At 38.9% G+C, this 26,497-nt stretch overlaps 1 protein-coding gene and 1 pseudogene across 1 annotated transcript; both read left to right on the forward strand.

Moving 5' to 3' along the window:
• Window positions 1-12,258: 12,258 nt before the first annotated feature.
• On the forward strand, window positions 12,259-22,612 carry LOC127645244 (cytoplasmic 60S subunit biogenesis factor ZNF622-like). The gene is made up of 7 exons (XM_052128800.1): window positions 12,259-12,321; window positions 17,039-17,587; window positions 17,921-18,172; window positions 18,636-18,798; window positions 19,313-19,428; window positions 19,719-19,862; window positions 22,168-22,612. The coding sequence occupies exons 2-7, from the start codon at window positions 17,041-17,043 to the stop codon at window positions 22,299-22,301; spliced, it is 1,356 nt and encodes a 451-aa protein (XP_051984760.1). The 5' UTR covers window positions 12,259-12,321; window positions 17,039-17,040; the 3' UTR covers window positions 22,302-22,612.
• Window positions 14,503-15,925, forward strand: LOC127645080 (PC4 and SFRS1-interacting protein-like; annotated as a pseudogene).
• Window positions 22,613-26,497: the final 3,885 nt, after the last annotated feature.

Raw genomic sequence — 26,497 nt, forward strand, 5'->3', positions numbered from 1 at the left:
GAGGATCATCAGAGACTCCAGCCACCCGAGTCATGGGCTGCTCTCTCTGCTACCATCAGGCAGGCGGTATCGCAGCATCAGGACCCGCACCAGCCGACTACATGGCAGCTTCTTCCCCCAAGCAATCTGACTTCTGAACACTTGATCTCTCACGATCAGTAATTAGCACTGCACTTTATTAATCTTATTATCTCACACTGGACTGTCAAATATATGCTCCTCAATACAACTACAGCATATATATTTATAATTTTTTATATATATATACTTTTTATTTTTTATTGTATGTGCACTCTATATTGTGTTTATTGTTTACTGTACATTGTATATTATTATTGTGTTGTGTAATTATATGTTAATTTGATATGTAAATTGTGTTGTGTAAGTTTGTTGTTTATTGTAATCTGGTATATGTCTCGTCACTGTCATGACCGCTATGTTGCTCAGAACTGCACACAAGAATTTCACCTACTGTTGCACTTGTGTACATGGTAGTGTGACCAGAGACGTTTCCAGCATTGAAGGACATCCAGGGCTTAGCCCAGACCATTTTATTTTCACACTAGCAACCATTACTCTGTAGTCCAAAGCTGGTGAGAGGGTATTCTTTGAGTTTTGCTCTTGCTGGGCCTGTTTCTACAGTTCCTAAATCTTCCACTCTAGTACTATCCTCAACATCCTCTCTCCTCCCTGAATCATCTGTGATGCAAAAGAACAGATACAGCACATAACTTATTGCAAATCAGCTTCAAACAACTAATTCATCAAGTGCTACATATTTCAAATTGTGGACCAATACCATTGAAGAAAATGTATTGGGAAGAGCAGATCAGTGGGATTGCCCTAAGATCTATCATGATTCTTGAATTTTCATGAACATTACCATAAATTCATCACAAAAGAGTTATATTATAGTGAGTAAAGTGAGGTAAAAAAACATTGAATATAAATAATTTATATTTTTTGACATAAATAGTCAAAATTATGTATAAGATCCTAAGTTAAAGCTATACATGAATGACTTTAGTCTAAGTTCATTGGCACACCATGGCATCAAACTGTATATAATTATCCATGTTCATCTGTCAAAATCCTTTCATTAGGATCATTGGGATAAACAATGTTTCACTTTTAACTTTCTCTAAAGTAAAGTGACTGATTAATTGTTACCAGTTTCCATGCCTGATTCTGGCACAGCTGCTGCTCCTCAGTCTGTAGCTCATCTTTGCTACCCTCTACAAAACCATTTAATCAAATCAAAGTGTATATTTACTACAAACTAATATCACAAAACAAGTCACACATACATTTTATGTTAATGCTTATTGGTTATCCTTAGCGAAAACAACACCTGATAAACAAGAAAAGAACGAGCCTCGATACGCGGTCTCCGGCGTGAGAGGCGCATGCTTTAATACAGAGCTACCAAGTTGCATCAATCTATACAAGGAGGTTAGAGGCTACAACTCTTGAGGTTTAGACTACTGTGGGTGAAAGCCAGCTAGATGATGATCTTCAGACTTTAAGGACAAAAACAAATGTGAATTCTTACCCACTGACTTCTTTCGGAAAAATCCCCAAAGCCTCATTTGCTTAATTTTTGCTGTCTTTCCTGCTAACTGCTGTTAACTCGCCACTAAGTAACATTAGTTGATGTCAACGACTGTGCAAGCTCTTCCTCTACCTGCTGCATATTCAACAGAGAGGAAGAAACGAGTCGCCCATCGGCTACCGACAGCAAAGGAACTTAGGGCCAATCTCATTTCTCCCCCAGAGGGTATTGCATTAATAATTGTAAAAAATAGTTTTGGATGACAGGCAAATCCATGTTTTACATTTACATTTACATTTATTCATTTGGCAGACGCTTTTATCCAAAGCGACTTACAAAAGAGGAAGAACATCAGCGAATCATCTTAGGGAGACCAAAAGTGCCATATTACAAAGTTTCACTATCATCATAATAGTATACAAAACAGATTTAAGTGCAACAAGAAATGTAAATATATATATATATATATATATATTTTTTTTTAGTGACCGGTTAATTGCTTTTGGAAAAGATGTGTTTTTAGCCGTTTTTTGAAGATAGAGAGTGAGTTAGCTTCCCGGATTGAGTTGGGAAGGTCATTCCACCACCGTGATATGATGAAACTGAAAGTCCGGAAAGTGTTTTGGTGCCTCTTTGTTTTGGTACGACAAGGCGACGTTCCTTAGCCGACCGCAGGCTTTTGATGGTAACGTAGCTCTGCATAAATGTTTTTAGGTATGCTGGAGCAGACCCAGTGACTGTTTTATATGCCAGCATCAGGGCCTTGAATTTAAAACATGCATGAACCGGCAGCCAGTGGAGAGAGACAAAGAGTGGTGTAACATGTGCTCTCTTAGGTTCATTAAAGACCAGACGTGCTGCTGCATTCTGGATCATTTGGAGAGGTCTAATAGCACATGCAGGAAGGCCTGCAATGAGAGCATTACAGTAGTCCAGTCTAGTTATGACAAGGGACTGAACGAGCAGTTGTGTGGCATGTACAGAGAGGAAGGGTCTTATCTTCCTGATATTGTAGAGTGTAAATCTACAAGATCTTGCAGTTTTTGAAATGTGGTCTGTGAAATTTAGCTCATCATCAATGGTTACCCCTAGATTTCTGACCGTTTTGGAAGGCGAAACTGTAGTTGGACCCAGCTGCACGGTGATGTTGTGTTCAACAGCCGGGTTGGCTGGAAACACAAGGAGTTCGGTCTTGGCAGGGTTGAGTTGAAGGTGGTGTTCCTTCATCCAGGCCGAGATGTCTGCCAGACAGGCAGCGATTCGAACGGTCACTGTGGTGTCGTTGGGCTGGAAAGACAAGTAGAGTTGCGTGTCATCAGCGTAGCAGTGGTAAGAGAAACCATGTGACTGGATGATGGGTCCCAGTGATGTTGTGTATATGGAGAAAAGAAGTGGCCCAAGCACTGATCCCTGAGGTACCCCAGTAAGTAAGTTGTGTGGCTTGGATACTTCCCCTCTCCATGCTACCTCAAAGGACCTTTCTGAGGGATAAGAGTTGAACCAGTCAAGCACAGTTCCAGTGATACCCAGTTTAGAGAGGGTGGAGAGTAGGATCTGATGGTTGACTGTGTCAAAGGCAGCAGAAAGGTCCAGCAAAATCAGAACGGATGATCTCGATTCAGCTCTCGCCTGTCTCAGCGACTCGATGACAGACAGCAGGGCAGTCTCAGTGGAGTGTCCACTTTTGAAGCCCGACTGATTGTCATCCAGCAGCTTGTTCTGTGAGAGATAGGCAGAGATCTGATTGAAAACTGCCCTTTCAAGTGTTTTTGCCATGAATGGGATGAGAGAGACTGGTCTGTAGTGTTCTATCTGTGTGGGGTTAAGTGCAGGTTTTTTCAGCAGTGGGGTTACTCGAGCCTGCTTAAATGTGCCGGTAGGATGGACGGAGAGATGGCCTGGAGAAGGTGTGATGGAATGGGGTCAAGGGAACAGGTTGTGGGGTGGTTGGAGAGGAGGAGTTTAGAGACCTCAGTGTCAGTTAAAGGAGAGAACATAGGGAAAGAAGGGTTGCATACAGGAGCCAGGTGTTTGACAGGGTGTGGTGCTGTGAATGTATTGCTGATGGCTGTAACCTTATCAGTAAAAAATGTGGCGAATATATCTGCTGTCAGTGATGTGTCAGGTGGTGGAGGAGAAGGGCAGAGAAGTGTGTTAAATGTTCTAAACAAGCTACGAGTGTCTGTGGTGCTGTTGATCTTGGTCTGGTAATATGAAGTTTTTGCAGTTTTAACGTTATTTGAAAAAGTTGCGAGCAGAAGCTGATATTTACCTAGATCAGCTGGATCTTTAGTTTTCCGCCATCTCCGCTCAGCTGCCCTGAGATCAGTCCGATGTTCACGAAGGACGTCAGACAGCCAAGGGCTGGGTGGTGTAGTCCGTGCTGGTCTAGAAGAGAGAGGACAGATGTTGTCTAGACAGGTTGTTAAAGTAGAGCTAAGTGTGTCTGTGGCAGTGTTCACATCAAGCATGGAAAATACATTTATTGTGGGAAGAGAGGCAGAGACATCAGTGGAAAGGCGAGAGGGTGAGAGGGAACGGAGGTTACGGCGAAAGGAAACCAAAGGTGGGGTCGGTTTTATAATGGATGGGAGAATCATGTTGAATTGAACAAAGTAGTGATCAGAGACATGTAAAGGTGTAACAAGAATATTAGAGGTGGTACAGTTACGTGTAAAAATGAGGTCCAGCTGGTTGCCCGACCTGTGAGTTGCTGTGGTGTGTAGTCTTTCCAAGTCAAATGAGGCCAGAAGAGTATTCAGTTCAATGGCCTGGGGTTTGTCCTGGTGTATGTTGAAATCACCAAGAACCACAAGTGGCCTGCCATCCTCAGGCAAGGAGGACAGCAGGACATCCAATTCCTCAAGAAAGCTTGTCAGCTGACCTGGGGGCTGATAGATGACAACAACATGTAATTTTGTGGGTTGCATTGTAGTAATGGCATGGAATTCAAAAGATGTATTGTTACATAGTGAAGCATGTGGTGAAAAAGTCCAGTTATTATGAATGAGCAAACCTGTTCCCCCACCCCTACCAGTATGTCGAGGGGTGTGGGAGAAGGAGAAGTTGTTAGAGAGAGCAGCAGGTGTTGCTGTATCCTCAGGACGTATCCATGTCTCTGTCAGTGCCAGGATGCTGAGGGTGGACTGCGTGGCGAAAGCTGGAATGAAGGCAGCTTTGTTCACAGCAGACTGGCAGTTCCAGAGTCCCACTGAGAACGAGAGTGGAGCAGGTGTTGAAGTGCAAAGCGGCCGTAGGTTGTGTGGGTTGCATTTTGTCTTGCATCTGTATCTTGTGAACGGTCTACAACAGAAGAAGTTTTAGCGTGAAGGCATTGTAATCCAAGATATTACCATGATCATCCATTAAGTCCATTACAGACCAAATATTTCTGCTTAACCCAGGGCCGGTTCTAGACATTTGGAGGCCCTAGGCAAAATGTATGTTGGAGGCCCCACGCCATGCCCTCCTCCCCTGCACCTTTCAGAATTCACGAGTTCACACTTACATCAAATTAAATAGAGTAAAGATTATGCGTATTTGGCATGCTGTCCAGGGGAGGGCTCCAGGCTCTGAATTTTGGCCAGATTTACACAGTATTACATTGGATTGCATTGTATTTTGGATTGTGTTGTTTACATCCAATAAGAGATTATAAAAAATCAAAGTGAGGAGATGGGGGTGGTGGAGGGATGCTGATAAACTGTCAATGAACAGAGGTAAGTCTGCAGTATATATACCTCTTATCTCGTTGGTTATCTGAATGTGCTCCTCCCGAACTTTGTTAATAAAACATCATTTAATAAAAAAGACTTGAAAACAAATATGATTCCTAACCATTTTATTTAAACAAAACCTGTTATCAGTATTTTTATATTTTTACTTAAATGTGCATATTAATGTAACTTTAATTAACGTAAACAAAAAAATAATAATCTGAAAAGTCATCTTTTTTTTTTTTTAGCAGTCAGGAAGTTTTTTGCAGTAATTTGTTCAGTAATTTATTTATGGTAACACACTAACCCACTATTTGGGATAATGAACAGTTTTGTTTTTGATAGACTAAATATAGTCATATTAGGTATGTATTGTAGAGAAATACCTTATGATACACAAATCAGCTGCTAGTGGAAGTGAAAAGACAAGTTAATTTCAGTCAACTGTAATTGTGTGCTTATTCATATGCTTAAGATTGCATACTTATTTTCAATAAATATTGCAACAGTATTTATGATTGGAAAACGAAAAAAATGAAGTCTATTATGGTCTATAGTCTATTATGATAGACTAGAGCAGTTAATGTAGGCTAAACATCTGCGTTTTAGAAGATATACAGACTGTTTTAAAACATAATAAACAATGCTTTAGTATAGTGCGTTTGCTCTTTGACTGACAAACTTTACTTTTTCTGTAGTGTTTTGCGAGTCAGCTCCTGACTAGGGCTGGAAATCGATTGTAGCTACATACGCTCGGATTCAAAGTGTCAGAAGTGAATTCAGTCCATCAACGGTGCTCGCGCTCTTTTGAACTGGAAATAACCGATCAAATGATCTATCTCAAAATGACGCTGATCGTTAGAATCAGTTTATTTTTACAATACATTACAATCACTCAAAAATAGATGATACCAGAATCACGAGCTGCACTTTCTTTGCGTGCCTGCTCAGCCTTACGCTTAACAGCCCCTGAAGGATGAGTTCACTTCGGCGCCATCAGATAAATTTGCAGAAAAGTTGGATTTTATTCATCTACAATCTCTTCATTCATAAATTCAGAGGTTGGGAGTGACTCGCATGTAAATGGTGATATTAATTGGTTTAACTACAGGTGAAAGACAATTGTTATATCCAATGGACAAACAGCATAGTATTTTGCTGCTCTTGATTGGTGGATAAGCATGTGTATGTTTTGGAGGCCCCGCCTCCAAGGCCGAGGCCCTAGGCAACTGCCTAGTTCGCCTATAGGTAGCGCCGGCACTGGCTTAACCAGTTCTCGTACAATAGAGACCTGTTTCTATGTAGAATATATCTGTTATTCCACAAAGTAGTATTGTGGGGTGTAAAATTATGTGTGTGCGCCAGTTTCCAAAATAATAGAATTTGTTGGTGGAATGCTGATAGTTTCACCGGGAGTTTGAGTAAATCACATTTGAGTAGAAAGTGAATTCCACCCAGTTTACAAAACAAAGCTGAAGGAATGACATACCAAAAGCTATTAGTGTTACATAAAAACATTTGTAGCCATTTTATCTTTAACAGAATATTCATATTCTCAAAATCAATCACGTTCAAACCGCCTTGTTCATATGACTTGATAATATCTAATTTTTTTTATATAATGCGTCTTGTGCTTCCAAATAAATTCATAGATTTTTTTTATTACTTGTTTTTATAATAGCTGAAGAGGGAGCCAAAGCAGAGGCAGAATAAATCAATCTAGATAAGCATTCAACTTTGGATAGAAAAATTCTCCCAAAAATTGAGAGATCTCTCTGCAACCAGCAATTCAAGATTCTATTGGCTTTTTGTAACTTGTTTTCAAAATTTTACTTCATACTGACTTTCAAGTCTCTGGTAATTAAAATACCTAAATATTTCACGTTTTCTTTCACCGGAATATTAAACAAAGAAGTAACTTGATTGGGGTGTAGTGCCATAAGCTCACATTTATTCAAATTTAAATGAAGGCCTGATGCCTTAGAGAAGGAATTAACTAGAGAAATAGCCAGAGGGATTTGGTCTTTGTTTTTTAAAAATAATGTTGTATCTAGCTGACTGATTGCTAAAGTTTCCCCAAATACATTTAATTTCTTTACCGATAAATCATGCCTAACCAAAGTGGACAACATATCTGTCGCCAAAATGAATAAAAGAGGGGATAGTGGGCAGCCCTGCCTTATTCCACGACTAATCGGAAATCTTTGTGTGGTACCAAACGGAAGAGAAACTAAGCTATTCATATCTTTGTAAATAATTTTTATAACACTAATTAATTGTTCACCAAAACCAAAATTCTGTAGGGAATTAAAGAGAAAAACATGCTCTATCATGTCAAAGGCCTTCTTAAAGTCCAAAAATAAGACGAATACATCACGTACTCTAAGAAATGAGACGCCACTTGATTACTGTTTGCGTCATCTTCCCTTGCCGCTAGCAGGCTGCTACGTCAACAGAGGCGACAAGCGCTGACATAAACAAACGAAGATGCTGACATCTCAGGTTGTGATATCGATTGCCTGGGCTCTCTTTATCTTTGCACGCTTGTGTCCCTGAGGGAAAAGGAAAATATACGTTCACGTTATGTTCCGTAACTTGCTAGGTGAATCACATAGCATAGGTAAGCTAGCTCTACCAATATCAAACCAGTCCACCGGTAAAATCAATCAAGTAAATGTAATGTCAAGCAAATTCACTTCACACTGATTTCAACTAAAAAACATAATATGAAGTGTCATGTCAAGGATTATCAGATAGCTCAGCTCGACAAATAGCGCATAACTGCTAGCTGGCAGTTAAATAGCGATTCAAAACAAAAACATTACAATTAAAACCGCTTGAACATTTTATTAAAAGTATCATAAAACACGAGTGTCATAATTATAATATCAATTAAACTGCTGAAAATACTTACATTTGTGCGACTCAGTTCGCCGTTCAGCAATGAAAAAAGTTTGATGCCGGCACTATTGAGAAATTCATACGTTGTAACCCCTCTCTTTGAAGTGTAGTCCTCCGCAAACTTCGTTTCAAGAGCTATGTAGCCCTACGCCTTGGCCCTAGCCCTTAATCAAAATGAGAATTGAGACGCCACTTCACCTCACATGAACGCGCAAAACCGAGGGGGAGGGGTAAGGGGGAGAAATGAGACGCAGCCTTATTCTATAGGCTAGATTATGCCTATGTCTATTTTTACAGGCTGTATGCAGTATGTGCAAAGCCAAAGCACAATGAAATAAGGCAACTTATGATTTCGGGGGTTTACATAGGCTTTTATCCGGTTTCATATTTGTCAGTCAACTTTTCAAAATACATTCAGGGCTACACTCAAAACATTCGGGGCTGAAGCCCCGGCAAAATCGGCTGCCGCCGCCTCTGAGTGTGACAATAAAAGTGATTTGATTTGAAGTGGTAACAGATTTGCAATGTACCTACTAGTTCTTTATCGTGACCTTCAGGTAGTATCACTCAGTTTCTTGTGTGCCTTGTCATTCATTACATTATTTAATTATATAATAATAATAATAATAATAATAATAATTTAGTATTCTAATAAGAATATTTAATATTTGTATTTATAAACAAAATAAATTAAAATATCAAATATTATTAGTAGAATATTATATGAAAATTAATATTATTACATTAATATTATTATTATTAGCAAGTATATATTTATTTATTTGTATATATTACATCTACTAATACTGTGTTTGACCCCCTTTCGCCTTCAGAACTGCCTTAATTCTATGTGGCATTGATTCAACAAGGTGCTGAAAGCATTCTTTAGAAATGTTGGCCCATATTGATAGGATAGCATCTTGCAGTTGATGGAGATTTGTGGGATGCACATCCAGGGCATGAAGCTTCCATTCCACCACATCCCACAGATGCTCTATTGGGTTGAGATCTGGTGACTGTGGGGGCCATTTTAGTACAGTGAACTCATTGTCATGTTCAAGAAACCAATTTGAAATGATTCGAGTTTTGTGACATGGTGCATTATCCTGCTGGAAGTAGCCATCAGAGGATGGGTACATGGTGGCCATAAAGGGATGGACATGGTCAGAAACAATGCTCAGGTAGGCCGTGGCATTTAAACGATGCCCAATTGGCACTAAGGGGCCTAAAGTGTGCCAAGAAAACCTCCCCCACACCATTACACCACCACCACCAGCCTGCACAGTGGTAACAAGGCATGATGGATCCATGTTCTCATTCTGTTTACACCAAATTCTGACTCTACCATCTGAATGTCTCAACAGAAATCAAGACTCATCAGACCAGGCAACATTTTTCCAGTCTTCAACTGTCCAATTTTGGTGAGCTCTTGCAAATTGTAGCCTCTTTTTCCTATTTGTAGTGGAGATGAGTGGTACCCGGTGGGGTCTTCTGCTGTTGTAGCCCATCCGCCTTAAGGTTGTGCATGTTGTGGCTTCACAAATGCTTTGCTGCATACCTCGGTTGTAACGAGTGGTTATTTCAGGCAAAGTTGCTCTTCTATCAGCTTGAATCAGTCGGCCCATTCTCCTCTGACCTCTAGCATCAACAAGGCATTTTCGCCCACAGGACTGCCGCATACTGGATGGTTTTCCCTTTTCACACCATTCTTTGTAAACCCTAGAAATGGTTGTGCGTGAAAATCCCAGTAACTGAGCAGATTGTGAAATACTCAGACCGGCCCGTCTGGCACCAACAACCATGCCACGCTCAAAATTGCTTAAATCACCTTTCTTTCCCATTCTGACATTCAGTTTGGAGTTCAGGAGATTGTCTTGACCAGGACCACACCCCTAAATGCATTGAAGCAACTGCCATGTGATTGGTTGATTAGATAATTGCATTAATGAGAAATTGAACAGGTGTTCCTAATAATCCTTTAGGTGAGTGTATATATACAGTATGTATATAACCTTATGGTAAAATGCTTTAAATATTTTTTTTCACATCAATCTACACTTCATACCCCATAATGACAAAGCAAAAAACAGATTTTTCATAACTTTGCAAATGTATTAAAAAGACATAACTGAAATATCACATTGGCATGAGTATTCAGACCCTTTGCTATAGGACTTGAAAATGTGCTCATATGCATCCCATTTCTCTGGATTATCTTTGAGATGTTTTTACACTTTGATTGGAGTCCACTTGTGGCAAATTCAGTTGATTGGACACGATTTGGAAAGGCACACACCTGTCTATATAAGGTCTCACAACTGAAAATGCATATCAGAGCATATTCGACTGCATTTAAGGTTTCCCCGACCAAAGTGGCCTCCATAATTCTTAAATGGAAGAAGATTGGAACAACCTCTTCCTAGAGCTAAACAGAGCAATCGGGGAGAAGGGCCTTCATAAGAGAGGTAATCAAGAACCGGATGGTTACTCTGGTTGAGCTCCAGAGATCATGTGTGGAGATGGGTGAAACTTGCAGAAGGACAACCATCACTGCAACAGTCCACCAATCTGGACTTTATGGCAGAGTGACCAGAGTGAAGCCTCTCCTCAGTGCAAGACACCGGAAAGCCTGCTTGGAATTTTTCAAAAAAGTACCTAAAGGACTCTCAGACTGTGAGAAACAAGGTTCTCTTGTCTGATGAAATGAAGATTGAACTGTTACCATCCCAGTGGTGAAGCATAGTGGTGGTAGCATCATGCTGTGAGTGTGTTTTTCAGCGGCAGGGACTGGGAGACTGGTCAGGGTTAAAGGAAAGCTGAATGCAGCAAAATACAGAGATGTCCTTAATGAAAACCTGGCCCAGAGCACCCAGGACCTCATCTCAGAAGGTTCATCTTCCAACAGGACAATGGCCCTAAACACACAGCCAAGACAATGTAAGAGTGGCTTAGGGACTACTCTGTGAATGTCCTTGAGTTGTCCAGCCAGAGCCTGGACTTGAACCCAATCCAACATCTCTGGAGAGACCTGAACATGTCTGTCCACCGACAGTTCCCATCCAACCTCACAGAGCTTGAGAGAATTGCAGAAAATCCCTAAATCCAATTGTGCAAAGCTTGTCGCATCATACCCAAAAAGACTCAAGGCTGTAATCGCAGCCAAAGGTGCTTCAATTAAGTACTGAGTTAAGGGTCTCAATACTTATGTCAATGTGATACTTAAGTCTTTTCATTTTAATACATTTTTAAAGTAATGAAAAACCTGTTTTTTGCTTTGTCATTATGGGGTATGGAATGTAGATTGACATGGAAAAAATCAATACAAATAATTTGAAGCATTTAAGCATAAGGCTGCAGCATAACAAAATATGAAAATAATGAAGGGGTCTGAATACATTCTAAATGCAGTGTGTGTGTGTATTTATCACTTTGTGTGTAACAAATGTCCCCATAAGGATAGTAAAACATAAAAAGTTAATCATTTTTTTAAAAGATACATGGACAATCATTGCACTGTGTTTTAATGGCAAAAAACTAAAACAAACATTTAAGTAGAATTAGATGTTTTTAATTCTATATTAGATGCTTTTAATTCTATACAACCCATTCAATGTAATGGGACATACAAATTGGCTTTTATTGATGAAAAACAATTAAAATAAATGCTTTAAAATTAAAATCACTATTTTCTAAGAATGTGTTTATTGCAGTACCTTTGCTTGCTGCACAATTACCTTAAACACGGTTCACCACTCTGTAAAGTTCAGATTTATAACACATTACTAGGCACACTTTCAATGCTTTTTTATTTTATTTTATAATTTTTTTTTATAGGGAGAAACATAATTCGATTACATCTCAACCTCCTCAACACCACCTTAAAGTCACACATTTGTTCCAACCAAATAACTGAGATTGTTAGTTATCAGAACTGGCTGTAACCTGGAGAATGATGCGTGGCATTTACTGTAAGTATCGTCGCTGGTCCTCCAGACCACAGGAAGACGCTGTGTGTGTGTGTGTGTGAGTGTGTCTGTGTGATCGCTTGTGATGAGGTTCAAAGGTCATTTACTGTCTTCCTGTTGTTGGTGGAGGAGAGCATAGGAGAGCACGCACACTGTCAAGTTTTACAAGGGAGTATCGTTAAAACAGGTAAGTTCCCGCTGCCACATATATTGAACAATTAATAATGGTGAATCACATAGTGTGTATCTTATTGAATTATATTACTGGTCAGTAATATAGAAATCATATCAGTGGGTTATATATTTAAAGCTTACATTTTATGGTTAGATAACACTGTTATGATACTGTAAATTAAAATATCAGAGTATCAGATTTGTGATTAAAATTGTGATTTTATTATTAATTTGCCTCAAAATGTCACGTTTTAGCTCTCGTGTCAGTTGTTTCATTTGTTTATCTAAATTGACCTGACCCATTTAATGTGTATGATTCATGGACCATGGTCAGGGCGGACTGGGAAGAGAAATCGGCCCTGGATTTTACATAGAAACTGGCCCAAAAGTTGTTGGGGGGGGGGTGTCACTGTCCTTTCCGGTTCTCCCTATGGCCAGTCCGGCCCTGACCATGGTATTGATCGATTTTTTGTGCCTAATTACCATAATTACTACATTCATTGTTACTACGATAAAGCCTTTCAGACAGCGCTGTAGTGGTGACTAAATAGGTGGGCATATTGTGAATTTGGCTCCTTAAAGGTGCCATATGTGATATTTTTACTGTACTAAATCATAAAATGACCATAATATGTCATTAGAGAATTAGGAAACATGCTAAGCTGAAATACTAGCTTCTCCAATAACAATGCTACAGCCAATATAAACTACTTTTAAGTTTCCATTCCCGGACGGAATTTCTGTTTATGTTTTGGCCTGTGTGATCCCGCCCACTGCCCACTCACACCGACACCGTCGGGTAGCCAGATTTGAACAAGTTTGCAGGCAAACAACACTGCGTGCTACAGCCATGAAAACCAGCAAACGAACTGGATCAGAGATAACAGATTCCACCCGAACTAAAAAGCCTCGCCATCTGTCTAAAACCACCATGACCAGAGGCGTAGTAAAACAAGGATAAATATTGGAGATGCCATTGGAAGATGGAGACATCTTAAAGCCCAGAAATCCTTTAAAACGGATGCCGAGTTGGCTAGTTTGCCTCTCAACATTCTGGCAACCCACATGAGCTTAAGAGACTGGGGTGGGGCAGACAACTCTCCAATGTTTTAAATTTGGACTGCAGTACCCATTTCAAATACTTGTCATTCTTACATATAGCACCATTAAATACACATTTACAAACAAAAAAAGGCATGGTGTACAGTACACAACTAGCTTGGAATATCTATTTAAATTAATAGGCTTAATTACATGTTCTTTTTATTACTAGTAATTCATTTTATTAAGAGTAAAATATGAATTCCAATTAATAAACTAATACAGTACATAAGATAATACATAAACTAAGCAGTGTAGCTAAAATGATTGTTGTAATGTTATCTTATATTACTACTACATACGATTACATTTTTAGTTTAAGTTTACTTTAATATGCTTATCTGTGTTTAGTAAAGTGACATTGTTTTCTTTCTAAGAAATTATTTGATATTGTGATAAAGCTCCACTGACAGAGGTAGAAGGCAGAAAAAAAAAATGACATTTGGTATTACTGGACAACTCCAATAACTTGGCCAGCATCTGCGAAGAGCATCAAAAATTAGCGCAGGTGCAGTCAGTACTTTACTTTCACAAAGTTTAATAGCAAAGTTGAATTTAAGCGCATAAATATATTCACGTTAAGCAGCGAAGTAAATTTTACTCCGCAAATTATGACCACTCTAGCGCACCTGGAGCATCAGCATTTCAATGTAGACACTAGAAATGTCCGCTTACTGAAACGGAAAGTGTAATTTGTTTGCGAATATTCCATATCAGTTGAAATGAATGTTTTGATGGGTTGCCCAGTTGAGTAGGACTGTCTATTAAGCAAAAATGCTTAAATTATTATTGTGAAGGGGCTCATTGGTATTCCTCACAACCTCAGTTTTGTGCTGGAACGTTTGAGTTAGTAGTACTTAAAATCTTAATTTAATAGATTTTTTTAAGCCAAAGAAGTTCAAGGAAATTACTTGACATATATAAATTACACTAAGTTTACCATATAATTGTTATTTTGTGTTGTACACATTAATACAAAACTAAAGCTTAAAGTTGTATATGTTAGTTTATGAAGAAAAGCTATTTACTTTCATATGCTATGGTTGTTGAGCCAACAAATAATTTTTTTTCAGTGTTAGACCACTGTCTCGACATGGCTCTAGATTTCAAACCTGGAGATCTGATCTTTGCTTAGATGAAGGGTTATCCCCACTGGCCCGCAAGGATTGATGAGATTCCAGATGGAGCTGTCAAGCCGTCAAATATGAACTTTGGCACTCATGAAACAGCATTCTTGGGTCCAAAAGACATGTTTCCTTACTTGCCTAACAAAGACAAATATGGCAAACCTAATAAAAGGAAAGGCTTCAATGAAGGCTTGTGGGAGATTGAGAAAAACCCTAAAGCGGAGCTTAACGGACATAAGGTAATGGATGTTGAAGCAGGTTCAGATAAGTACTTGAGCAGCAGTAAAAAAGGGGATGATGAGGAAACAAAGGAGAAGAGGAGAAAGTCAGTTGAAGTGGCTGGTATTGAGGAGGAGGAGGAGGAGGAGGAGGAGGAGGATGGTAGTGGTAACATGGAGGTTTCTGATCAGGTTAATCTGACATCGGAATTTGTTGTTCCTGGTCCCCAGGACCCATTACAGAAAGATGGTACAGATGTCTCTGAGTAAGCTAAAAGAGTAAGGAAGAAGGATGAAGCTGAGCAGGATTTGGATACTGAAAACACCACTTCGGGCCATCCAGGTGGACCTCCATCACTAAAGCGCAGAGGAAGGAAACCTAAAATTGAGAAACTGCTGCAGCAACAGGCTTCAAAAGAGCCATTGGGGAGCATAGCTGATATTAAGGACAAAACCAAAGCATCAGGAGAGGGAGAGAGCAAGAAGACAGACGGGAAAAAAAAGGAAGGACGAGAGCAAAGATGGAAAAAAGGAATCGGAAGGGAAGAGAAAGAGGCAAAGCAGTGGGGAGAGCTCTTCAGACTCTGTAGACGCAGACCAAGAGAAGCATGCTGGCAAACCAGACCAACAGAAAGAATTAGGAAAAGGTGAAAAGAGAGATAACAGAAAATATGACAAGAGAAAGGAAGTTTCAACAGAATCCAGACTCCTGAAGTTACATGGGGACATTAAGACATCATTGAAGATCGATAACCCTGATGTGAAAAAGTGTCTAGGTGCGCTAGATGAGCTGAGCTCATTGCAGGTCACGACTCAACACCTTCAGAGGCACTGTGAACTCATAGCCACACTTAAAAAGATCCGCAAGTTCAAGGCCAGCCAGGATGTAATGGACAAAGCCTCAATGCTGTATAATAAGTTCAAGAGCAAGTTTTTGATGGGAGAGGGGGAGTCAGTGCTCAGTCAAGTGTTAAATAAAAGTCTGGCTGAACAGAGACAGTTTGAAGAAGCCAAGAAAGGAGTTCTGAAACAAACAGAACAAACCAAAGAACATAGTGATAACAAGGTTTTGAATGGAGACTCCAACCCTGAGGAGAAGGACATTGAGATGGAGAGGGAGAAGTCAAGAGAGGTTGAAAAAAATCAAGAGATGATTTTATTTGTTTACTGAAGAGCCACCGATCTCAACTGCTCAGTAGAAGATCATGTGCTCCTTTTAAATATTTGTAAAGCCATGGTTTTTTTTTTTAGACAAACAGTGGATTCCCATGTTAAAGTTCTTTTTAAAAAGCAGTTTTCATCTGAAGTATTTTTAGTCCAGAAAACTCTTTTGAAACCACTGTTTCATGAGCACATTTTTGTGCATTTACCAATACAACAACAATTAGCTGTTTATATAGAGATATGTAGAGATTACCAGACTTTGACAGACATTGAAAGCACAATTTTAGACTAAATAATTGCAGTCTCATATTGTAAGAGCATTTATCATAGTTGATTGACAGAAGCATGTATTATGCTGCTCAACTTGTGTAGCAATGTTATTCTGTATTGTCCCTGTCAGATAAACCAAAAACAGTTAAATAAAAAATATATATAAAATCACGTAATGTCATAAATAATTAGCCATTCTATCAATTCAAATATTAGATTGCAAAAATGGTTTGACATTTATTCTTGATGTGCTTTTTTATTTGTTGATTTGTGTTGAATAGCTTAACACGAGATATTCACTGTAGTAAAAAGTGTAACAACTAGCTTTGGTGTCCCCTATGGAAAAAAATAAATAAAATATGATTTGCCCCACCCCTGGGCCCCTGCTGAAAAACTACGGGTCACTTATTTTGGGCTTGTTTTTTCAGCCTAAATTGCTTGTTTCTCATCAAAAACCTGGCAACACTATCTGACCTGTGCCTTCATCTCAGTACTCCAGCTGCGCCGTGCACGTTTAGAGTGAATCTTTGTACAATGTTGGAACATTCACAATGTTCTTCAAGCCCACCATTGAAGAAGGTTTAAATGGAAATAAATTGTAAAAGAATAGTTGTAAAGAAGCAAAAAGGAGCAATGGTATTAAGAGTGTAGGACCATATATTTTTGCAGATATGTTGTAACAATAATTATAGTATTTATAGTATTTTCATTTAAAAAAAACTTCATTAACATGGTACATTTTGTAATTTTGATGAAGTTGAGGTATTTTTTACCTAAACACTCATAGGGGTAAAATGTAGAAAGCACAAACTGAATGATAAAGGATGTTTTTTTGTTTTGTTTTTTGTAGTCATGTCGTACACCTGCATCAGCTGCCGTGTACAGTTCTCTGATGGGGATGTTCAGCGGGCTCATTATAAAGAAGATTGGCATCGCTACAATCTGAAAAGGAAGGTGGCAGACATGCCTCCAGTCACTGCGGAAAACTTCCATGAACGAGTGCTGGTACAGCGGGCATCAGCAGAACAGCAGATCCAGGGCAGCGGGCATGGCTCTGTGTACTGTGCCACCTGCAACAAAAATTTCTCCAGTGATAATGCCTACACAAATCACATCCAGTCCAATAAACACCAGCAGGCAGAGAGGAAAGCCCTGACTGCCGCCCAGAAGACTGTCCAGCGAATGAATGAGAAGAATCTGGAGAAAGGGGTGGAGATTGACAAGGATGCACAGAATGAAGCTCTTCAGAAGGCACTCAAAGAGCAGCAGAGACACACCCCCTCTGAAGCCACACCTACAGAGAGGCAGGTTCGACAGTGGCCGGACAAACCACCTCGGCTGCAGTGGTTCGAGCAGCAGGCCAAGAAGCTTGAGGAGGGCGAGAATGTGGAGGAGGAGGGTAAGAGTGCAGGGCAGTGATGGTTTTGAGTGAATCTGATAACGAAAACATATATTTGGAGTCATCAACTGTAGCACACTGCATTCATATCAAACTTCAAGAGGTGCCACATTGGATGCTTTATAAACCGTATTGATAGAGTTCCCATGTATGCTGGGCACTTGTCGGTTGCTTTTTCTTCACTATCCATTCCAACTAAATATAATATACACAAAATATATCATTCCAAATTTTTGTACAAAACTAATTTAAAGCATAATCTTTTAGATCGAAATATAAATTCAATGTGTCATATTTGGATTTTCTATTAAGAGACTGTTTCTCTGTTTACAGAGTGGGAGGATGTTGTTGTTGATGATGATGAGGAGGATATGGACGGAGATGAAGAAGAGGAGATGGAGGAGGAGGACTCTGCGTCCGGAGCTGCTCAGGCCCCTGGTTCAATCCCAGTTACAGATTGTATGTTCTGTGGGCATCACTCGCGCTCACTGACACGAAATGTAGCACACATGACCAAAACACACAGCTTCTTCCTCCCAGATATTGAGTATCTGGTCGACCTCAAAGGACTTATTTCATATCTGGGTAAGACGGTGCTTTTTGGGTTTAACGTGTAGATCCCGTGTGTGTGTGTGTGTGTGTGTTCAAATCAATTGAATTGTGTGTAGTAGATTAAAACTGTGAGGGAATTGTGTATGTCTGTTTTATTTATTTTTTAGAACCTGATCCTTTAATATGTCATTAAAGTAGTAGTTTACCAAAACATTTGTAATTCTCTCATCATTTACTCACACTCATGCCATCCCAGATGTGTATGACTTTCTTTCATCTGCTGAACACAAATATTTTTAGAAGAATATTTCGGCTCTGTAGGTCCATACAATGCAAGTGAATGGATGCCAACATTTTATACTAAATATTACTATATATTCTTCTAAAAGTCATAATACACATCTCGACTGGCATGAGGGTGAGAAAATGAGAGAATTTACATTTTTGGGTTAACAATCCCTTTAATTTGTGTGTTTCTCTCTTTATTGCTCTGTAGGAGAGAAGGTCGGTTTGGGCAAAGTGTGCTTATGGTGTAATGAGAAAGGCAAATCATTCTACTCTACGGAAGCAGTTCAGGCACACATGACCGACAAGAGTCACTGTAAGCTCTTCACAGATGGAGATGCTGCACTTGAGTTTGCAGACTTCTTCGACTTCAGGTATGGAGACATTTGTGTATGAAGATGATGTATGAAAAACTTCCAGATGCTGGTGGTTGACTCCTTGAGCAATGTAGTATTGCTGTTAAAGACATGCAGCCAGTTGCAAGAAGCCCCTTAAAGGGATAGTTCATCCAAAAATGAAAATTCTCATAATTTACTCATGCCATCTCAGAAGTGTATGACATTCTTTCGTCTGCTGAACACAAATAGTTTTAGAAGAATATTTCAGCTCTGTAGGTCCATACAATGCAAGTGAAAAAGCACACTAAAGGGAGTATGAAAGTAACCCATAAAGCTCCAGTGGTTTAATCCATGTCTTCCGAAATGATCCAGTCTGTTTTGGGCGAGAATAGACCAAAATATAATTTTTGACATCAGCAGTCTCCTTGGCGATCATGATTTTAGGCTGGATCACACTTCCTAGTGTTATCTAGTATATAGGAATAATAAAAAACAATATATATAATTGATATGAATGTGAGCAATAATCTTTGTCTCTAAAAATGTTCAGGAGTAGTTATCCTGATGCTAAAGATGGAGATGATATGGAGATGAAGGATGGCGATCTACCTGATGAAAAGACAGTAGAGGTTGATGACGAAACGCTGGAGCTCACTTTACCCTCAGGTACCTATTAGCAGCATTTATGAAATGTTTCTGTAGAAGAGTTATGATGTCAAATTATGACATTTGCTGTTTAGATGAAGTGCTTATCTTGGATTAGTTTTAACTCCAGTCTGTTGCTCGTCTATTGAGCATACTAAGAAATCTCTCAATCTCAGAATCACTCAGTCGAAGGGATTTGACCTTCTGAAAATGTAATTCCTTTCCACTTGAGTGTTTATTTCACGCATCACCAGTCTCCTGTCAACGATACATGTCGACTAAAGTGCAATTCAAAAACTGCTGTTTTATAGGTGCCAAGATTGGCCATCGCTCTCTGATGAGGTACTATAAGCAGAGGTTTGGGGTTCAGAGGGCACTGGTTCCAGCTCGTAACCAAAAGGCTGTAGGTCGAGTCCTTAAACAATACAGAGCACTTGGCTGGGGAGGAGACTTTGGTAAGTTTGCTCGTCATTGAGGATGGTGTGCAGAAATTAAAGGAATAGTTCAATAATGAAAATTCCGTCATCATTCAAAACCCATATTACTGTCTTATGCCAAAGACAAAAGTAGATGTTAGCGCTAAAACTAACTGGTGTAATGATCCATAGATCTGGATCTATGCAACAATCAAATCTCCAACAATGCAATATTATCAATTCAACATGTAGACATGTATGATTTTTTTTAAGAGGTCCCTTTATTTTGACATTCTCATGCCCGCCACATTAATACGTATTTCTGTCAGGCGATGCAGCATCCTTTTTTATTTTCTCGCTTTTCTCCCCAATTTGGAATGCCCAATTCCCAATGCACTCTTAAGTCCTCATGGTGGCATAGTGACTCAATCCGGGTGGCGGAGGATGAATCTCAGTTGTCTCCACGTCTGAGACGTCAATCTGTGCATCTTATCATGTGGCTTGTTGAGCGTGTTACCACTGAGACGTAGCGCGTGTGGAGGCCTACGCTATTCTCCACAGCATCCACGCACATGTCACCACGCGCCCCACCGAGAGCGAGAACCACATTACAGGGACCATGAGGAGATTACCCCAGTTGACTACCATCCTTAGCAACCGGGCCAATTTGGTTGCTTGGGAGACACGGCTGGAGTCACTCAGCATGCCCTGGATTCCAACTTGCAACTCCAGGGATGGTAGTCAGCGTCAATACTCGCTGAGCTACCTAGGCCCTGCGATGCAGAAACCTTTGCTTTATTAGTGCTAAATTTTGTTCTTATGTGGGACACGGATGTGCACGAAGTGACTGAATCCTGAAGTTGCACTCTGCTCTATCCGTGTGCATGCCGTCAACAGGGCTACGAGCTCCGGTGACAGGATATGCAATTAAATCGGGCATCCCTCGATATTGGGGGGCATGCGACCCATTTGAATTCTACATGAGAATTTTCTGTTTTAGAGTGCTATGGAGCAATTCAACCATGTAAAATGGCTAAACAGCCCCGAAACTCTGAACAGTGCTGATGAGGGAAAGAGAAAACACCTGCCCTGCACCAAAATCAATTACAAGACTTTTCACATCTAAACATCAGCACAATTACTAATATTTATAACAGTTGACTCTAATAGAATTTAATACAGCTGTGGAAGTTGCAGGCAAGAAAAACACAGATGTTCTCTCCTGTCGTGGGTATTTTGCATTGAAAGACTTGCTTGACTGTTGTAGAGATGATATCATCAATGTAGTGTTTCCCTCATTCCACAAGGCAATGAGTTGTCTTGTGGAAGTTGACGATTGATGATCCCATGTATTTGTTTTTATATAATTTTTTCAACAACTCAAGTACATTATTTTGTTGTGGATCTCCCAATGTGTATACTAAATTTGCACATTTCAGAGAGCTCTATAAAATATTCCAATTATATTTTGGTTGCTTTGGTGAGATAATAAATGTCCCGGATTGTGTAAAATAGGCACATAATATCGATCTCAGGCACCTGAATCGAATCAAAATCACATCGCGGCAGACTTTGTGGTATTGGTAAACAATGGATCACTGGCTAAGAGAATCGATACAGGATCGTATCATGATGACAAATTGGAAAAATCCCATTTCTGTGTTTATAACGCAATGGACTATGCATAATAATGTAATATAATAATGACAGAAAATAAATGGTAAATGTTTGTTCTGTATAGGCTAGCTGGTTTTCTATTCAAAAAGTTATTTGCGTCTAATTAAAAAATAGCATTCTACAGGGAGCAAAAGTGGACAAAGCAAAAAAGCTAAATAAAATTTGCCACAGATCTTTTAACAAAAAAATATTACAATTACAAAAATCATAATTGTTATTAAAACAGGTGCAACATCTGGTGTGGGATTAATCTGTTTTATCTCCTCAAAATGATCCACACAAAAGAACATTATGAAAGCCAAAAGATGCACACGCATTATTTCCGTCATGTATGTTTTTGCAAGAAGGGTTTGTAATTAATTGAAATGTATTTGTAAGTGTTTACATAATTTCGGATATTTTCTGCAAGATGTGTTTTTCCTTATGTAACCTATTATTTTCTTTGTTGTATTACTTTGGGAAGATCTTTAAATTCTTGAGGAAGGTTAATAATAATGATAATAATAATAATTGGACAACATAGACTGAAATGTTTGTTCTGTTGATATGCCAGATCATATTTCTCTTAAAAGAACATCACACTGTTTTCAGTCCTTGTCTGGTGGTTTAGCTTAATTTCTGCACAAGTAACTTGAATTTATAAGTAAACTTGTATTCTGTCTCTCAGGAAAGGGCTTTGTGAGCCAGCAGCAGAAGGACATGCAGTATGTGCAGAGAATGAAGTCCAAGTGGATGCTGAAGATGGGCATGAACAACAACACCACCAAACAGACCCATTTCAGAGCACAAGTCCTGTTCTAAGATATGAACTTGAATATGCTCGTTCAAATAAAACGTGTTATGCTGCTGCTGATGTAAAAATTGGAAATAAAAATGTGTTGTGTGTATAAAGATGGAATATGATACTTTAAAAAAGTAGTGTAGGAGTAAAAAAAATCTTTCTCTAGATATTTGGAGATACAATAATGTGCTAACCCAGAATAAACATCAGAAGACCATTTTGGGTTTTGAAAACTATTCAGTGACATTACTACCATTTGTAAGCTTATTACTGCTTGTAAGGAAACATAGATTGTATAGAGCAACATATGGATTATTAATAAAAATAAAATGAGAACATTTTGATTTTGATGTTTGATATTCTTTCTAGAAAATATAATTTGTTAGAGCTTGTATGAAATAATTGCATAATAGAATATTTCACCCCAAAATGAAAATTCTCAAATCATTTACTCACCCTCACATTTCTAACACTTAACTCTTACTAGAGCTTTCACGCTACATCCACCAAACTCAGCACAGACCTTCAGACTGTTCTGAAATTGTGTGCTTTATATTTCTAACTGATCAGACTTCAAGTTTTCGCCAAGCGAACAAACTAATATCAGAAAAAATCCCATAGACTTCCATTAACATTGCTCAAATGGGCCAACGGAATTCATGTTAATTCAAACACCAACTGTCAAAAATTTTAATGTAAACAAACCTACAAAAGGCCTTTGATCTGCTTTAAGTTTCGATCAGTCTTTATATGTATTGAACTAATGGTTAATATGTATTGTTGCACATTTTGCATGTGTAGGTTCTGGCAGATGGGTGGGTTTTAATCTGTCTGGCCACACTTTGCAAGGATAACTGGCTATTCATGCAGCTTTTCATTGGCTCATTGGGGACATTAGGAGTCATTACTGTCATATTCATCCTGTGTCCACGCAAACCCATACTAATGTAGCATTTTTAGGTAAAGTTGCACATTAAATGTAGTGCCTCATGTGTCCTGCAGGGTGCTCCAGCTTCCAGTTCCAGCACCTGCTAGAAACAATTCAGTGTTGCAGATGGATGCTGGGGGAGATTATGGAGTCAATTCCATGCCACATATATTTGAAACTCACCAACCCATCACAAGTATGAACATAATTAACCTGTTAACCTTTGCCAGTGCGCCAGCGCACTGAAGAGTTTTTTTCCCCCACTAGTTTCATGTTTATGAATAGATTTAACGTGAAAGAACATCATTAATCTTGGCAAACTATATATCATTTTAAAGGTGTAAGCCTCAAGCATCGATGATAGAGCTCTGTTTTTCGATGAAAAGCTTATAACGAATGTATTTCTTGCATTTATATAAGCAATACAGATCAAAACACACGTAATCAAAAACGGAGTACATACCAGTAGTGTCGTAATAACGAGCCACACACGCATCCACTGCTAAAAGTTCCAGATTGGATGGAAAGGTGAGGGTCCACTGAATAACATCCCATAGAGCATTTTTAGTCCAAAGAAACAATAACGTTGTAACATCGATGGTTATTCCTTTGTTTACATCGAGTTTCTTCAGGGTGAAGTATCATACTTGTCGGTTATGCAATAAAATTATGCATAAAAACAGACTCCCGGTAGCGAGCGTTATATGTGTGTGTTGCTTAGAGTGTAATGAACAAATTATGACCGCACACACACACACAAATACAAAGATAGGCAATATATAGGTCAAAATATCCAAACACTGCGGTCAGTTTTTTGGCGTCATGATATGCTGATCCTATTGTTTTGTCTTTACAACGAAAGCCAATGAAAGAATTGAAATGATATGACTGATAGAAAATGTAGCCAAGCAGTGCACGATTCCAACGATACCCGGGAAGTTTAAATTCCTCGCTGAACAAGATGTTTTTTATTTATTTGAATCAGCCACTCTAACCTGCGAATTAGGCTGTGACCACACCCCGTCATTTGACAACAAAGCGAGCCATAGTAAAAAGACGGAAAACATCTGTTTTCGCGTCTTACTGGACGGATTATCTCATCAAATGGATCGTCAAAAGAAGTTTTTTTCTGCTGAAGATGTTTTATTTGAGATCACTTCGAAGCAGCGATGACGAAATTGAGGAGAGTGAAGACAGCGCCGAGGGTGATATGCTTGAGGACGGAAAAGATGGTCCAATTTTACATCGGTGAGTTGCTATGTAACATGCACACATTATACGTGTGTGTGTGTGTGTGTGTGTGTGTGTGTGTGTGTGTGTGTGTGTGTGTGTGTGTGTGTGTGTGTGTGTAGAGAGAGAGAGAGAGAGAGAGAGAGAGTGTGTGTGTGTGTTTGTTTTCCCATTTGATATATATATATATAGTGTGTTTGTGCTAGGAAAAATTACAGAAATAACTAAACAACTTTACAATTGTCCAATATATACAAATAGAAATAAATAGAAATAAAGTAGCATCATCTTTTCAGACCACAATGCATTTACCTTATAAAACAAATGGCCTGTCTGATGGCTGGCCATCAGTGTGATTGTTGGTTCTATGTCTGACCATCCATATGAATGCTGTCTGTATCACTGGCCATCACCATGCTGTCTAAACGACTGCCCATCAGTTTGATTGTTGATTGAATGGCCAGCCACATAAAAACTATACAGAATTATTTACTTGACATGCGGTGCTAATTATCTTTCCATTCTTTCCCATGCAACAGCCATCAAGTTGAATCTTCAGATGAAGAGTGGCATCCAAGCACCAGCCAACCAGTAGAAAAGAGATGCAAGCTCTCAAATTCTTCAAGATCTGCACTTGCTGTTTTAGACCTGAATCGACCAGTAAAAGGGAGAGGCAAAAAGAGCAGCAGAAAAACCAAGTCCATACCCGCTGTGTCCCCAAGCACCCCTAAAGAAAAGTGGAACTGTTCAACTGACGAGGACGTTTGGCATGACCAGCACTGACTAAACAGGACTTAGCATTTTGCCAGAGACAACAGCATTTTTGAATTTTTTTTCTTTGCCTTTTCTGTTGCAAAGAAATTCAGTTATTTTTATACATTTATTTTTTTAAATATTTCATAATATTTTACTTATATTTTTATTGTTCTGTTGTGCAAATAAATCACTTATATAAAGTCTTATGGTTGTGTGGATTATTTTATAATTGAAAAAGCATGGAACAGTGTATATGATGACTAAAATAGCTTGCAGTACCCTTCATAACATATTGTTCATTAGGTTGCTTTTTGAGGTATCCAAGGAGGCTTCTTGGTACCTGGACATAGTCTTGGAAAAAATATTGCAGAAATCTCATTTTTCATAATATCTTCCTCAAATGTGAAATATAAACTGATGAGACTTGTGGCTTTCAATCAATTGCCTAACTGGATTCCTCCAGGTTTGTTTTCATTTATTTTTTCATAAAATAATGAAATGTTACTTGCAGTACAAATTATCTTCAAGACACTTTAAATTCTATAAATTTTTGTCTGTGTAAGTTTTTTCAACTTTTACATTTGGGTAATAAACTCCAAAGTGTCTTCTTTTTAAATATGTCTAAATTGTGCATGTAGAGCAAATTGTTCAGTAACTACAATTATTTTAGTTTGGGGATGTCATTTCTGGGGATGTGCCTCAGGCAGGGGAGGGAGAAAGGGAACTGACATAGTCTTGGAAAAAGCTTGCAGGAACCCCATTTTTCATTATATCTTCCTCAAATTTGAAATATAAACTGATGAGACTTGTGGCTTTCAATTATTTACCTAATTGGATTCCTCCAGGTCTATTTTTATATATTTGTACATGAAATAATAAAACATTTTTTGAAGTTCACATTATTTATGAGGCACTTCAACTTTTATAACTTTTATTTGTTTGAGCATTATCAACTCTGATTTATTGTTAGTAGAGTGCCAAGTGTCTTCTTTCCAAAGAGACCTTAATTGTGCCTGTGGTACACTGTTCTCAGGAGCTATATTTATTTTAATTCAGGTATGTCATTTTCAGCTGTGAGCCCCTGAGTGGGGGTGCAGGTTAACAGGTTAAGAGTCATTATTGCTACATAGAGCAGTGGTTCACAACCTTTTTCCAGAGGTCTCCAGGGGACCCCTATTTTAACTTAAAAAATCCAGAACATTTGGAAATTGATGAGCTTTTTACCACTTATGTTTTTCTTGGCGACCCCCCGTGAAGCTTTGGTGACCCCCAGGTTAGGAAGCAGTGACATGGAGGACAATA

This window comes from Xyrauchen texanus, chromosome 6, assembly GCF_025860055.1.
Source record: "Xyrauchen texanus isolate HMW12.3.18 chromosome 6, RBS_HiC_50CHRs, whole genome shotgun sequence".
Classification (NCBI taxonomy): Eukaryota; Metazoa; Chordata; class Actinopteri; order Cypriniformes; family Catostomidae; genus Xyrauchen; species Xyrauchen texanus.

Coding starts and splice junctions, on each gene's coding strand:
- LOC127645244 (XM_052128800.1), top strand. CDS start 17,041: ATGTCGTACACCTGCATCAGCTGCCGTGTACAGTTCTCTGATGGGGAT. Junction 17,588..17,920: donor CGAGAATGTGGAGGAGGAGG/GTAAGAGTGCAG, acceptor CTCTGTTTACAG/AGTGGGAGGATGTTGTTGTT. Junction 19,863..22,167: donor TGGCTGGGGAGGAGACTTTG/GTAAGTTTGCTC, acceptor TCTGTCTCTCAG/GAAAGGGCTTTGTGAGCCAG.